At 38.5% G+C, this 15,790-nt stretch overlaps 1 protein-coding gene across 3 annotated transcripts; it reads left to right on the forward strand.

Moving 5' to 3' along the window:
• Positions 1 to 699: 699 nt before the first annotated feature.
• Positions 700 to 13,988, forward strand: GIMD1 (GIMAP family P-loop NTPase domain containing 1). Of its 3 annotated transcripts, XM_089302597.1 has the most exons (4): positions 702 to 809; positions 2,751 to 3,145; positions 8,750 to 8,901; positions 13,691 to 13,967. In XM_089302597.1, the coding sequence occupies exons 2-3, from the start codon at positions 2,753 to 2,755 to the stop codon at positions 8,861 to 8,863; spliced, it is 507 nt and encodes a 168-aa protein (XP_089158723.1). In that variant the 5' UTR covers positions 702 to 809; positions 2,751 to 2,752; the 3' UTR covers positions 8,864 to 8,901; positions 13,691 to 13,967. The 3 variants fall into 3 exon arrangements, 2 of the variants coding, with proteins under 2 accessions (XP_089158723.1, XP_008265739.4); XR_016212039.1 differs by lacking the exons at positions 2,751 to 3,145; positions 8,750 to 8,901 and adding an exon at positions 2,591 to 2,683 and having other exon boundaries at positions 700 to 809; positions 13,691 to 13,826; XM_008267517.5 differs by lacking the exon at positions 8,750 to 8,901 and having other exon boundaries at positions 13,691 to 13,988.
• The last annotated feature ends 1,802 nt before the right edge of the window (positions 13,989 to 15,790 follow it).

Here is a 15,790-nt window from a genome sequence, read left to right on the forward strand (position 1 = left end):
AGGATTTTTTTTTGACAGCCAGAGTGGACATTGAGAGAGAGAGACAGAGAGAAAAGTCATCCTTTTCCATTGGTTCACCCCCCAATGGCCGCCGCGCTGATCCGAAGGCAGGAACCAGGGGCTTCCCCTGGTCTCCCGTGCGGGTGCAGGGCCCAAGCACTTGGGCCATCCTCCACTGTACTCCCGGGCCACAGTAGAGAGCTGGACTGGAAGAGGAGCAACTAGGACAGAATCTGGCGCCCCGACCGGGACTAGAACCCCGTGTGCCGGCGCCGCAGGCGGAGGATTAACCTATTGAGTCACGGTGCCAGCCTGAGAATTTTTAATGTATGAACTCAATAGTGGTATGAAATCAGGGTCTAATTATTGTGCATATATTACACATCCATTTATTGAAACATTTCATGAAGTAAAAAGCAATATGGTGTTTTTCTGTTTCCATGAATACCATTTCTATAGACTGTCTAGTTTCTGCCTAACAGAAATTTTGCATTTTATTATGCTATAAACAAATTGTTATTTAACAGGAAAACACCATGTAAAGAATTTAATCCTTGAAGTACACGATTGAGGAAGTACCTATTAAAAGTACAAGTCTGACAGTTTACATAAAAAGTCAATGCCCATTAGAAGATGGTAATTAATCATTTATAAAGAGGATGCAGGGTAATGATTAATTAAATAAAGTACACATAGTATCAGTCCCAGACTGGTACAATAATGCTGTCAGAAGATCAAAGTTCACACCAAAGAACAACCATAGTTAGAGACAAGTCTTTGTGGAAAAAGCGCTTTCACGACTGGAAAAGGTAAGTAATATATAGCAAATAGATTGGAGCTGCATAAAGAGTATTTCAGAAAATATCACGCATCTGATTCAGGAATTAAAAGAAATTAACAGAATCTCTGCGCAGTTAACTGAATGAGCAGGGTGTGTGATGCCATCTTGAGGGCTTCTAAAAGAAGTCTTTTTTTGGGCATGTGAGGGTTTCTCCAGGCATTCACATTAGAGTCTGGAGAAAGGCATTAGGAGCAGTAGAGGACAAGAAAGACATGGGGTACTTAGAACTGTGTAACAGAATTGTAGCTATCAGCAGAAATACTAAATATGTGATATTAAAATGTCTTTGCTTCTGAATCAGCCAATTGAGCATGTTTGTGTGACCAGTAGCTCTCTTTAGCAATCTGATGAAAATAATTGATGACTATAAAATGCCATAAAGAGTCTGTGCTCTGTACTAAAGACTGACTACACTTCTTAGGCATAAGCAAAGGAGAAACTACCCCAAGACTCTTCTCTCTCTTATTTGAATCACACAATGTGTGTGTTACTTTCTTTATTATAGAGTCAACACTTTGCAATGGTGGATCGTAGAAATAGCTGGCTAATTATTTCATAAAAGAAATTACAAGTAATTCTCATTTTTATCAGAATGTTGCCTGGTTATAAAAATATTTAGGAAGCAGAATTAGGAGTGTTATTTGTTTTTTTAAAGATTTATTTATTTATCTGAAAGTCAGAGTTACACAGAGAGAAGGAGAGGCAGAGAGAGAGAGGTCTTCCATCTGCTGGCTCACTCTCCAACTGGCTGCAACAGCTGGAGCTGCCCCAATCTGAAGCCAGGAGCCAGGAGCTTCCTCAAGGTCTTCCCACTTGGGTGCAGGGGCCCAAGGACTTGGGCCATCTTCTACTTGCTTTCCCAGGCCATAGCAGAGAATTGGATCAGAAGTGGAGCAGCCAGACTTGAACCAGCACCCATATGGGATGCCCGCACTGCAGGCGGCAGTTTCACCTGCTACTCCACAGTGCTGGCCCCAGGAGTGTTATTTGATGTTATTCACATTTCACAGGAAAGAGGCAATAAGGAAGTTAGGAAAAATTATTTTTATTGGAGATGATATTTATGCAAGGAGTTGGGAAGTAGGAAGATAAAAGACATAGCTAAAAGTGCAGGAATGGGTATTTCTTCCATTGTCCTGTTCCAATTCCTCCAATACTCACAGTGAGTCATTTTCAAATACTGCTACTAGTTTTGTTCCTGCATCCAGGAACCTTAATACCCATTCCTAAACCAACTCACTGACCACATGTGATGCATTAACATATTCCTCATAAACATGGTTTATATTATCTGCATGTAACTTGGGTTTTTCTCACTTTCCTGAAATTATTTCTTCCTCTTCCTTTCCCTATCTGTACTTGTCTTCTCTTTTCTTTCCCACTGTAAATTGCTAATATTACTTCAAGCTTCTGTCAATGTGGAGTCTCCGGTGTAGCGGAGCATTCCTTTATGTTTCTATCACTACTAAAGAGAAGAAAGCAAATCAGAGGTAGTACAGGTGGCCCTCTGGACCTGCAAGCTCCAAGTTCATGGATTCAACTACCCATAAATCAAAAATATTTTAAAACAGTTGTGTCTGTACTGAACATGTACACAAATATTTTTCTTGTCATCATGTCTTAAACAATTTAGTATTACAACTCTCTACACAGCGCTTGCATTGTAGAAGATAATAGAAGTAATCTAGAGATGAAAGTATATGAGAGAATGTGCATGTGTTGTATGCAAATATTATACCATTTCTATAGGAAACTCGAGTATCTGTTGACTTTATCCATGGGGGACTCTGGAACCAATATGCCATAGATATAGAGGGATGACTATGAAGTGCTCCAGGCCAGGTAAGAAATCTTTTACAGAGTGATTGTAGAAGCCTCACCATTTAAGCTGTGCCTTTGTTTACCACAGCCATGACAGATCCCAGCAAGGTGATCATCAATTTAGCTCTCTTTGGCATGACTCAGAGTGGAAAAAGCTCTGCTGGGAATATTCTTCTGGGAAGCACTGACTTCCACAGCAGCTTTGCTCCATGTTCTGTGACCACAGATTGTAGACTGGGCCGCAGTTGTCACCTCCGCAATTTCATGCGTCGGGCAGGGCAAGAGATCACTCTGCAAGTCCAGGTGTTGGACACTCCAGGTTATCCGCACAGCAGGCTGAGCACGGAGCAGGTGAAACATGAGATCAAGCAAGCCCTGGCACATCACTTCAGGCAACAGGGTCTCCACTTTGCCCTGCTGGTCCAGAGAGCAGACATGCCTTTCTGTGGACACGAAGCGTCTTACCCAGTCCAGATGATCCAGGTAAAACAAAGACTACACTAGTGCCTTTATGCCCATTTGGAAGACATTAGCCCATTAGGAAAGAGTCATGAAAACCTGATTATAAGATTAGTTTAAACCACAAAATTGATCGTATATAGTCAGTAAAAATTAACTGATTTTCCCACCAAGAGTAATTTTTACAACTTCCTTTAAAGGAATCCAATCAGCAACGGGAAAAATAGTGAGATACTAAACTTTGGATAAGCCTCAAGACCTAAAGAATTGCAAACTTGAATACATTTGCAAAATGTGGATATTGAACTACCTGTACCAAAAAACTGGCTGTTTAAAATGTAGATCCATCCTAAAATCACTGAAACAGAATTTCCAGAGTGGGGCCTGCACATGTGCCCTGTCGTCACTGTCCATGTATTTCGTAAAGCAGTCAGGTTTCAGAATCTGACTTGCGTGCATTGAACATTAAGGGCAGACTCTCTTATTAGATATTCACTCACTAATTTGGTCATTGAACACTGTATTGAACACCTGCACAGAGCTTAGTGATTTGTCAATGAGACAAGAGCTCTGTCTTCAAAAATCTTAGATCCTGGAGGAGATAATTAGATGAACCAGAATAAGACAATGCATCAAGGACCAAATTAGTGTAATGTGTGAGAGAGGGCTTCAAAAGGTTTACACCATAATAAACATTCAAAAGAGGGCTAGATATTATATATAAGAAAGAAATCAAGAATTTCCACTTCTTTGCTTGCATCATCATCTGTAGCTTAAGTAGTTGCTCCACTCCAGCCAGGATAAGAACACAGGGACCTCAGGTCACATATAACCAAATGTATGCCACCCTGGTTTAGTGGCCGTCCCTATTTGTTTACTTGTTCATTCATTTTGTCAGGAAATTGGAGGCTCTTTCAGGCAGTTTAGAAAGGAGTTGGGTTGAATATGGCCACAAATGGGAGATGGAAGGAGGGTACATTTTTATATCCCTGTATAGTGTTTAAGAGCAAGACGAACATAGTCTCTTACTAACAAATTCTAGAAACTCTTCATGGAGCTATTCCACTTTATTCAATCTCTTCATTCTCTAGTCTGGGTCTAGTCTAGTTCAAATCTAAAGACTGAACTTTACCAGTAGTATGAGGGTCCCTGAGTCACTGAGCTCAGAGAATCCAGGTCTTCTAGGAACTGCACAGAAAATAGACAACACACAGTTTCCACCTAAGAAGAATTTATATGACTGCTTCACTTCTGGTCCCATCTCACACCATGCTGATGTAGGCCGTGCTGTGCCCTGAAAGCCAGCATGTTTTGCTAAAATGAAGGATTTTTTTTCCTTTAACTACTAAAGATGAAAGAATGTTTTTAATGGAAGACATACATTTTGTCTTTCAGTAATTGTGTGTGTGTGTGTGTAAAAATGAAAAAAAAAATGTTTAACCACAAGAAACTAGCAGAAAAAATCAGGGTGACAAGAGCATAAAAAATAATCCTCATTATCCAACTCCTGAAAAATCAAGGACATGATACACCAAAGTGAAGAGGAAGATGATTGCAATTAAGAAGCAAAATGGAAACTAAGCAAGCCCATAAACCTTCCCCAAACAATTAAAGTCTGCATTCTAGTGTTTCTGGTAGAAATCAAGTGGTAAGGAACCTGCATCTATTACATCAGTAACAATACCTTCACAGTTCTTTGTAAAACTGTTGTTAAACAGACACTTAGCTGAACCCATAGGTAGGTACAATTCAGCAGGTGCATAAACAATTACTTCTCAAGAGCTAACCTGACAATGTGTGCCATTATTTTTCTCTGTGACGGACCCATGCTGACCCAAAAGGATATTTTCAATGACATGCATTTTGAAAATATATTACTAGTTTTAGAATATCAAATAATATTGTAATCCCTTAACTTATTTTATGGAAGTGGTTTGGATTCATACATGTCTCCAGTCTCCTAAAGCAATGTCTGACATACATCATTCTCCTCTGACAACTGCTTTCCTTTTCTGTGTCCAAGTCAGTAGTTGATGGCAGAGAGGAATGGGCTAGGGAAAAACTTAGATTCAGAATATTTTTTTTTTCCAGAATAAAAAAATTCTGTCTCCCAAGAAAACTGAGCTGCCAAGACATGGTGGTCCTTAGAGTGGCTGTGGCCCCTAGGGACTCTGCTGACTTATTCTGGGGTTCTACGTGGTCTTTGCTTGATGGTCACCTAAGCACAGCCTGGCTGTATATGACCTTCTTTCTGAAGATGCTTCAGATGCCAGTGGCAGCCATCTGGATGTACTCACAGATTGGGAGCAGCTGCAGGATGTCTGAATTATTCAACAGGGCCAGCAGCTGTTAAGACGGAGCCACGAGCTGTTAAGGTCCTCCAGTTCCAGGCACACCCTGGATTTCTCTTTTTTCCTGGCTGATGGGGAATGGAGAATGGAGTGTGTGCCTTGTCTCTCTTCCCTTCCCTCTTTCTGAGCGTGCTGATGCCTCCCATGGAAGATGTGTGCAAGGCCAGAGCCAGAGAAGTGGCCTCACTTTTCCTGATCCTCCCTGTTGTCTCTGAATCTCTCTCCCAATTTGTGCTCTAATATTTTGCAGAGGGGTTATGAGCTGCCAGCTCTGACAGTGGGAATGTTTCCCCAAAGAGCCCTTTCACTTTATTTATGTTAACCCTGTACTAATTTACAGCAAAATAATGGAGATATTAGTGAGTCCTCTCACCAGAGGTGGGAAATAAAAAGAAAGATTTATCTGTGTGTTACCTGGAATGTCAGCTGGATATTTTTAAAAATTCCCAAATATTGGATCAGAGAAGATATAACTAAGTCATCTCACAGAAAGAGCTAACATGCACCCAAGCTGTACCAGAATTTGAACCCAGGAAATTGACTGAATCCTATAAGCTTTGTGCTATCACAGGCTTGTTTGTCAGACATTACTGAAAAAACAAACCAACTACTTTCCAGGCATATGGCTACAAATGTTACTAAAACATGAATAATTTTACCTATTAAAGAGTCCTTAATAAATATGGCACACTTACTATTGTGCCTAACTTATGGTAGGTTCACAGAAAATAGTAAATCATTGCCATTATTATTGTCATTGTTATTAATTCACTGCCCAGATTGTGATGAGTCCTCATTCAAATGAACAGGTAGTTACAGAGCAGAGCAGGGTTGGGCCTGGGCTGGGAACAGAAGTGTTGGGAGGGCAAATTGTAGACACAAAGAGCCTGGATCCCAGAATGAGTTATACCTGTGTTCAAGTTCCTACTTGGGTACTTACTTGCTCTGCGACCTAAGGCAAATAACATCTCTTAAGTTAATCGGAAAATTGGCAATAATAATAGTGCTTACTTCATTGGGTTACTTCAGAGACTACTGCCATATTAACAGCTAAGTTATTTAGCTCAGTACTAGGACAAGGCAAATGCACAACAAATGTTGGCTTTTGTCACTTTTTTGATTATTAGTATATGACATCATAAAATTAGGGCATATTAGTTATAAAAATAACCTTATTTTTGGTTTATCCTGATAGCCTTCAGAAAACCTAAGAGTGAAATATAATTTACAATGCCTGATTTTTAACTATAAAAGGTAACTTCCTCATTAATGTATAAATAAATCAGGAAAACAGATTCGCCAGCTTAGAAAGATTAAACTGAGAAGCCCCAATTTAGTGGAAAGGACATGGACCTGATGGGCAAAGGGCCACTGTCATAAACCCAGATGTGCCAATAATCAGTTGTGTGGCTTTGGCCAAGTCATTTAACATAAAAATATCATCTGGGCCGGCGCCGCGGCTCACTAGGCTAATCCTCCGCCTTGCGGCGCCGGCACACCGGGTTCTAGTCCCGGTCGGGGCGCCGGATTCTGTCCCGGTTGCCCCTCTTCCAGGCCAGCTCTCTGCTGTGGCCACGGAGTGCAGTGGAGGATGGCCCAGGTGCTTGGGCCCTGCACCCCATGGGAGACCAGGAAAAGCACCTGGCTCCTGGCTCCTGCCATCGGATCAGCGCGGTGCGCCGGCCGCAGCGCGCCGGCCACGGCGGCCATTGGAGGGTGAACCAACGGCAAAAGGAAGACCTTTCTCTCTGTCTCTCTCTCTCACTGTCCACTCTGCCTGTCCAAAAAAAAAAAAAAATATCATCTGTAAGGCAAATAATTTGGACACAGGATCTCTAAGGTGGAATATTCTCTAAATCTGATCTATGAAGGTCTTATCATTCAGCTCTGGCTCTCTAAAAAGGAAAATGTGGCACTGTAAAGTAGGATGGGAGCAAGGGAATAGCATAAAAAATAAAAAATGGTCCTCGCTGTCCTCCTGTTCCGTGATAAGTTTTTTCTTAGTTGATGTAATAGTTGGCTTTTTTTATAAAACTTTCCCCCTAAAAAGTCCAGATGCTATGATTTCATCAACCACAAACAAATGGGGCAGGGCTGGTGAGGTCCTGGGAAAATGAACACAATTCCTGGAAAACAAAGTTTATATCCTAACTAGTTGTCCCAAAAGGACTAGTTGGACTCCTACCCATTAGCACTTTGAAACCAAACAATTCATGATTGATTGTAAAATTTCCATGTAGCTTAGTACTATATTTAAATTATTAACACCAGATAACTTGCATTAACTTATCTTGTTCTTGGATTTTTATGGAAGGTATCAATCAACTGTGATTATTCTTTCTCTGGGCCCTTAGAGAATTGTTTGGCCACTAACATGATGACTATACACCAAGCGACAGTACTTTCAAATATTCAACTATTTTTCTGGCCAAAAATCAATCTAAAGATTACAAGCTAAATCAACCACTCTCTTCTGTTTTGGGCAGTAATCCAAAAGTGCAATTTCTCTCACAGTTAAGGACGTGAGCATCCTTTCATAAATAATTACCAGCACATGAAAACTTCCAGTGGCTGAACACATGGGCTTGTAAGTAAGTGGTATTACCTTTAGTTATTCTAGCTCATTTTCCCTGAATGAGATTATGGTTGAAAGTATACAAAATGTCTGGTGGAAACAAAAACAGATTGTTTTAATGTTACATACAATACAGAAAACCAGGAGCGAAAGGAACGCTACCTACTTCAGTAAGTGCTAACCTAGCAAGAGATAATCCTATTGCAATAGATGAGGGGTCTGCAGACATTTTGTAGAAAATAAGTATTATGAAAAAAATGATGTGTGGGTTTCAAAAATATTTTAAACCCAAATAAGTTAGTATTAACCTGTTATAACGTTCTGAACAGTATCTATTTTGAGACACCAAGAAGGTTTGGAAAGAGCCACTATCAGAGCAACATAATTCTGCTAAAATTGACACAAGAATAAGCACCCAATTTATGGTGATGTTTGGATGAAAGAATGGTAAAATTACTGGTGTTTTATAAAAAAAATTGGGGACAATTCCCAATAAAAGTAATCAGTTTATAAATGGATAGCTCATTTTAATGATAATAATGAAGATGAAAAAGTACTTAAATTTGTAAGGAAAAAATTAACCTTGTTTGTGGCCTCATTAAAGAGCACAGATTGTGGCATAGCAGGTTGAGCATCTGCCTGTGATGCCAACATCCCATAAAGGCATTGACTTGAAAAGTAGGTGTTTTGCTTCCAATCCAGCTTCCTGCTGATGCACCTGGGAGGGCAGCGGAGGATGGCCGAAATGCTTGTGCTCCTGCATCCATGTGGGAAACCCAGAAAAAGCTGTTGGCTCCTGGCATTGGCCTGGCCTAGCCCTGGGCATTGTGGTCACTTGGAGAGTGAATCAGCAGGTAGAAGACTTCTCTCTGTCACTCTCACTCTCACTCTCTCTGTCTCTGTCTCTGTCTCTCCTCCTCTTTCTGTAACTCTGCCTTTAAAATAACATAATCTTTTAAAAAACAGCACATATGACTAACATCAGAAACAATGGCCAATATCATGTATGCCTCAATTTGTTCAGAAATATTAAAAGGAGCTAGGCTTTTGCTCAATGGGTGCCAAAAGTGTTGCTACAAAGCAGACACAGGCAGGAGATTTCAATGGGTATATTCAACAAATGGGATAGAGATTCTGAAGCATTTTTTGGAAGAATTGTAACAAGAAATAGACACGTCTTTACTGGTACAATCTTGAAGACAAAGTTAAACCAGAGTAAAGGCTACCAAGAGACAAGTGGCCAAAGAGTACGAAAGTGGATTGATCAAGAGGAAAGGTCAGAGCAACAGTTTTTTTACAAAGCTCAAAGCATTTTGCTTATTGACTTCCTGGATGGACAAATAAAAATAACATTTGATTATTAAGAGAGTGTTTTGAGAAAGTTAGCCAAACCTTCAGCAGAAAAACAACCTAGGAAAATATCACCAGAGAGTCCTTGTCCACCATAATATTCCTGCTCCTTCCTCTCCCAAAGAAGGACAATTTTGCAAGAAGTTTGATGAGAAATCATTAGCATCCACCTAACAGTCCTGAATTGGCTCCTTCTGCCTTCATTTTGTTCCTGAATCTTGAAAAAATCTTTAAAGAGTATCCATTTTTCTATGATTAATAACATAAAAAGGTTTCATGGACATGGTTACATTCCAAGGACCCTCAGTTCATTGGGGATGGATAAAATGACTTGTATCATTGATTACAAAAGTGTATTGAGCTTGAGGATTATATGTTGAAAACCAAAGCTTTTTTATTTTGATTTCATTCTTCCAGGAACTTTTGAAGCTCCTTCATAAAACTTAGAGAAGAACAGTTTGTGCTAAGCAATTTTTAAAAGATTTATTTGTTTTATTTGAAAGAGTGAGTGAGAGAGAGTAAGAGAGAGAAGGAAAGGGAAAGAGAGAAGGAGAAGGAGAGGTAGAGAGAGAGAGAGAAATATCTTCTATCTGCTGGTTCACTCCCCAGATAGCTGCAACAGCTAGGGTTGAGCCAGGCCAGAGTCAGGAGCCAGGAGTTTCATCCAAGTCTCTCATATAGGTGGTAGAGGCCAAAACACTTGGTTCATCTTTCACTGCTTTTCCAGGCCATTAGCAGGGAACTGAACAAGAATTGAGCAGCCAGGACTTGAATCAGTGCCCTTATGAGATGCCACCATCACAGGAGGCAGCTTTACCTGCTTTTTGACAATGTTGGCCCCATACAGTTCAGTTAGTATACACTTTCATCATGGAGATATTTCAAAAATGTTTAAATGACAAGCATGGATCAGGCCTCAATTAATGAAAATCTAGCAGGTAGCTTTAGAATGGCACTTAAGGCATTAACTACAGTAGCTATTTTCTAACTTGTATGTAAATATTTCAATATTATCACAATCAATATGACTATATCAGTGATATACTAGATATCAGATCTGAGAAATTTTCAGAGATAATAGTAAACAAGGACCAGTGGTTGCATAAAAATAAGTTCCCAATGCTGTATAACTCCCAATCTATGCTTGGTTTTATTAATTCTCTTAATGATTGCTACCCATTTTTCAAGAATCAGCTCAAAGCATCATTACATGTGAGAACATTGTCTCGATTCCTCCCTCTTATCCCTACTTCCATACTGGGCTAAATGTCCAATGCTGTAACATCAATATAATTTATCACAACGTTTGCAATTACAACAAATTGAAAGTATTTCTTTCCCATCTGTCCCCCCTTGCTCAACTGGAAATTTAGTTAGCACACAAATCTCCACTTGATACAAGCAGAAATTGTATCTGTCTTGTTCCACACTGTGTCTCTACTGAGCAGAACATGGCTGGAAGACAGCAGATACTAGTGGAAGAAATAAATAATCTGTAGTGGCTTTTTAAAATTAGAATTAATGGGCTCCAGCCCTAAAGGTTATGATGCATTTTCAGCAAGTCTTCAAGGTAATTCTGGTGCAAATGATCCAAGAATCTTTATTCCCAGAGTCTAGATCTGATCTATGTAGCAGGTTATTCCTTTTTTTAACCCCTTGTATAGTTTCCTGGGGCTGCTGGAACAAAGCACAGCCAGCTGCCTGTCTTAAATAGCAGACATTTTCTGTCTCTTGGTTTGAGAGGCTGGAGGTCTGACATCAGTGTGTTGGCATTGCTGGGTCCCTCTGAGGGCTGTGAGTGAAGGATATGTTTCAGGCCTCTCTGCTTGGCTGGCAGGTGCCCAGCTTCATGTTCACTTGGCATTCTTCTTGTATTTGTTCAAATTTCCCTGTTTCATATGGGACACAAATCTAGTGACCTTATCTTAACTAACTTCTGTTAGACACACAATGCTCCTATTTTCAAATAAAATCACATTTTTAGAAACAAGTAGTTAGGATTTCAACATATAAATTGGAGTAAGCGGTCAATTTGACCTGTAACACCACTGATAATTTACAATGCCACACCGCGACTCCTCCCCATCAGGGACCTGTTACAATGCAGTGCATAGAGGTCTGCAGATTTTGCTATGTCCTCATTTGTTAAAATAGGATGTTTGCATTACATGAATAATTATATTTACACAAGCATTATGTTTTAAAAAGTTGAATTAATATTTTGCAAATCAATTTGTGCTTTAAAAATACATCAGACTATGCAATTAAAGTAATTCTTTGAATAATTCTTTTGTAAAGTTTAGATCTATTCTCTTAAAATAATTATTCTCTAATGTATTTACCTTGAAATATTAATCCAGGTCTTCTTGAAGCAGGGCATTTTTAGAAAAAATTAAAATGTGCAACTATTCTATGTTTTAGATAGACAATTTTTGAACAGATATTAAGAAATATTTTGGATCTAGTCCATGGAAGATTTCTTACTAATACAAAAAATAAAGCGCAGATGAAAGCAACCCATAATAATTAAATGCAGGACAAAAGAGAAGCTTTGCAAGCAAGGACAATATTGTATCCCAAAGATTAATAAAACTCTAAAACTAAACCTCCTCCAAACAAGTTAATAATACCTCAAGCCTTCTATTTGTGATGATCATGAGGATTTACATTTCAAATTAATTCTACAGATATTTATTGAGAATTTACCACATGCTGGAAGCTTGGATTGATATGGAAAGACATAGATCTTGCCTTCAAAGAGTTCAATGTCAAGCCATGCAATAGGTGTGAAATAATGGCTCAAATAAAAGTCAGATTGTATCAGATATTATACAGTAACTGGGAACCATGGTCATGAGATGTTTCTGAATATAAATATTTTGTCCAACAGTTCTCATTAGTATTTTCATATTGGATTTTATACCCCTCCTTTCTTCTCTGCTTTTCTTTCTCTTTCTGTTTCTCTCTCTCTCTTTCTTTCCTTCCTCCCTCCATCTTCCTTCCTTCCTTCTATCCTTCCTTTCTTCCTTTATACTTTTTTCCTTCATTTTTCAATTTTTCAGTTTACAAATCTTAATCCTGCATTAGCTATATGCATTGAAAATAGTCTGTCAGACTCTCAATTTTTTTTCAAGATTTTTCCCAGAAGACTTGAACTATATATGTAACTCAACCACTACAAAGTATCAGGTTCCTCACATCATGATATAATTAATAACAGCATCTCTCACAAAGAATTCTGTTGAACTTCAAAGGGATAAAGCATGTAAAGTGCTTAGCACAGTATTTCGTCCTATATGTTAGTTGCCTTTATTCTTTCTTCTGAATATGGATTTTTCTAGTTATGTTTATTCCCAATGCACTTTGTATTTTTCTTGACATATGAACTTATAGCAGTTTTAGAAATATTTTGGTGATGGGAGTGTTTGGAATAGAAGGAATGTTATCTTATTGTCATATTATCATGATTTCAGATAACTTTGAAAATATTTTTTAGAGTTACATGGCTATTTCTAAGATGCCTTTCACATTGCATGAACAATTTGAAGCATGTTGTTACTTCTGCTTTTTATCAGCTGCTTTTCACTAATCAAATAAGAATTTATTACATAGCCAACTTCCACATATTAACAAACAAAGGGACACCCATCTTCAATGTTTTCAACCACATTGGAGACAGTCATCCAATAAACTGTGTTTGATTCTAGGCAAGAGGAGTGAGGAGGAGTGAGGATCATAGTATTATTTTGTAGTTGTTCCAAATTACCAAGTATATTCTGGTGTTAGCTTTTCCATTACATGTCATTTGATTAATCAATAGATTGTATCCAGACTATGTAATTTTAAGCCCTTAGTAGATGCTTTCAGGATGATAACTCAAACATCATTTAAAAAAAAGATACACTAATTCCCTTGGCCAATATCCTCTGACTCAAAGGAATTTAGTGGTTCTAACATAGGTTGTCAGGCAAGTATAAATGAATGGTATAAATATAATTACATCATATGCAGCACAATCAGATAATATGTAGTTTTAAGGTTGTATATACATCAATTATAACAGTAAAAAAGAAAATAAAGAATTGAAGGTGGTTTTTTTTTTTTTTGAAAGTCCATCCACTTTGTTATATTTGCTTGTAAGACTTGACCCCATCCTCACTTCTTATGCATATCAGCTTTCAGAAACTTAATGACACATGTTGGCTATCTGTGCTGGGCCATAATAGCTCCCTTGCTCATTTCTGAGAAATCCAGTCCAAGGCAAATAGTCATTTAACAACTTTTCTCTTTCAGGAACTTCTGGGACACAATTGGAATAAGTACACTGCCATTCTTTTCACCCATGCAGAAAAGATAGAAGAGGCTGGGTTCCACGAAGATGAATATTTACACGAGGTCTCTGATTCACTGAGAACCATACTCAACTCTCTTCAGAACCGATATGTTTTCCAGTACAAGGGAGGAAATTCATTTAATGAACAAAGAATGAAAATCTTAGAAAGAATCATGGGATTTATAAAAGAAAATTGTTTCCAAGTTCTTACCTTTAAATAAAGATTTAAATGAAAGTAAATGAGCATTGGGTATTAGAGTCACAAACCAGGTTTCACAAACTGCCTTTGTTAGCATGCGTTTCCATATACTACCAGTGAGAGTGTCCATAGGTAAAACCACTTTGAAAAACAAAGTTAGAAAGAAATCTAGGATTCGGGATCGTTAAAGAAAATTCCATTACATAAGCAATTACATTCATAAGTGTATATCCAACAGAAACGCACACATTTGTTCACTGAAAGATACGTTTATTTAAGAATGTTCATAAAAGATAACAATTGAAAACTATCATTACTCCAAGGTCTAACAATATTAGAATGGATAAGTCAATTGTGTGTTTACACCATGGGATATTATACAGCAATGAGGATAAGGAAACTCAACTACATGTAACAATAATTATCAAATGCCCAAACAACATCAAAAGGAAGAAACCAGACAACAAAGGGCGTATACTCCATGATTCCATTTGTAGAAAGTTCAAAAACAATCAAAACTAATGTAATTGAAACACTCTGGTGGTAAAAATGCAGGAAATTTTTGTTGCTCCACCTTTGGGAGCAATAGTGCACTCAGAGTAGCTTCTGAGATTCTGGCAATGATTGGTTTCCTAGTTTGGAGACTGGTTTCACAGGGTGTGTTCACTTTGAGAACATGCAACAAACACTTGCAATTTATAAACTACTGAGTACATATCTTACATTTAAACACAAGCTAAAATGAATTAACCATTATCAATATAAAAAAAAAAGCCTAGTTCCACTGCTTACTTGACACTAGGGAAGGAAAGATGCTGGACTTTTCAGTGTCCTCACTTGAGAGACTGACTTCATAGTTAAAAGACTTGATATCTTGATAGGTAGTAAATGTTCACCACATGTTAACTTTCTTTTCCACTTTCTTTCCATTTTGGTTTAGGGGAACATTAGGTAAAATGTAGAGAAAGCTCTTGAGCAAAAGCAAGTGTAACAATGGTGATGCTCTACTGTAAATAAAGGCCAGACTGGAATAGAAGTTTCTGGAACCTGGAAAGGCTGGCCACCTTGGCTTAGTGGAGAGCTTCAGGGTGCTGTCAATGGCAGCAGTGAAAATTGAAGGAAAATAACTCTAGTCAACTGTATAGGTCAATCCCACTACCAGGTCAAAATCAGATTACCTTCATACTTAACATCAGCATATGAGATTTATGGTTTATCAAATTCTTTCACAAAGACAATTGTGAATTTACAAGCAGCTTGGATTCATTAATTTGTAAGCCACTTTTTTTGCTCATTTGCTGTGCAATATACTGTATTTCCCATTTAAAACAGGATCACAATTGGCATTTACTCCACAGAAATCCCAAAAAGCTTTCTTCAATGCTCCATATTAACTGAAATTGAACATAAATGGTATTAGAAAATCAACAATCATGATTTATAAAATATTCTTGCATAACAATCCAGATTCCAATTTGAAACAAAATCTCACTTTATTTCTCTGCATAGCAATTTTCTCCTATGTTGTGGGTCCAGGATTATGAAGCGGGAGACTGGACAATGGGACAGAGTTTGGAAGTGAAGCAGGAATTGACACTTCTGCAGGGGCTGGTTGCTTGGGTCAGTGACAGTCTCTAAGCTGAGAAGTTGAAACTGCCTTGGTTGGTGGAGAAGAGGAGGTGGAAAAGGAGGACCCAGGTGTTGAGACCTCCATGGCTTTCATTCATGTGGTGTCAGCGTCTAGAGCACAAACATTAGCTCATCTCAGGAATGATAATAGTGCAGAGCACTGGACATTCAAGATCTGTGAGGCTGCTCTGATGTTTATGGTTCGTAGAGAGGAGTCTGCATTCCAAGAGGG

This window comes from Oryctolagus cuniculus, chromosome 8, assembly GCF_051225735.1.
Source record: "Oryctolagus cuniculus isolate XC-2025 breed Fujian yellow rabbit chromosome 8, ASM5122573v1, whole genome shotgun sequence".
NCBI classification, from domain to species: domain Eukaryota; kingdom Metazoa; phylum Chordata; class Mammalia; order Lagomorpha; family Leporidae; genus Oryctolagus; species Oryctolagus cuniculus.

What these genes read in the sequence shown, in the direction of transcription:
- GIMD1 (XM_008267517.5), top strand. Translation starts at nt 2,753, where the DNA reads ATGACAGATCCCAGCAAGGTGATCATCAATTTAGCTCTCTTTGGCATG. An exon ending in ACCCAGTCCAGATGATCCAG is followed by an intron (nt 3,146 to 13,690) that starts GTAAAACAAAGA and finishes TTTCTCTTTCAG; the next exon opens with GAACTTCTGGGACACAATTG.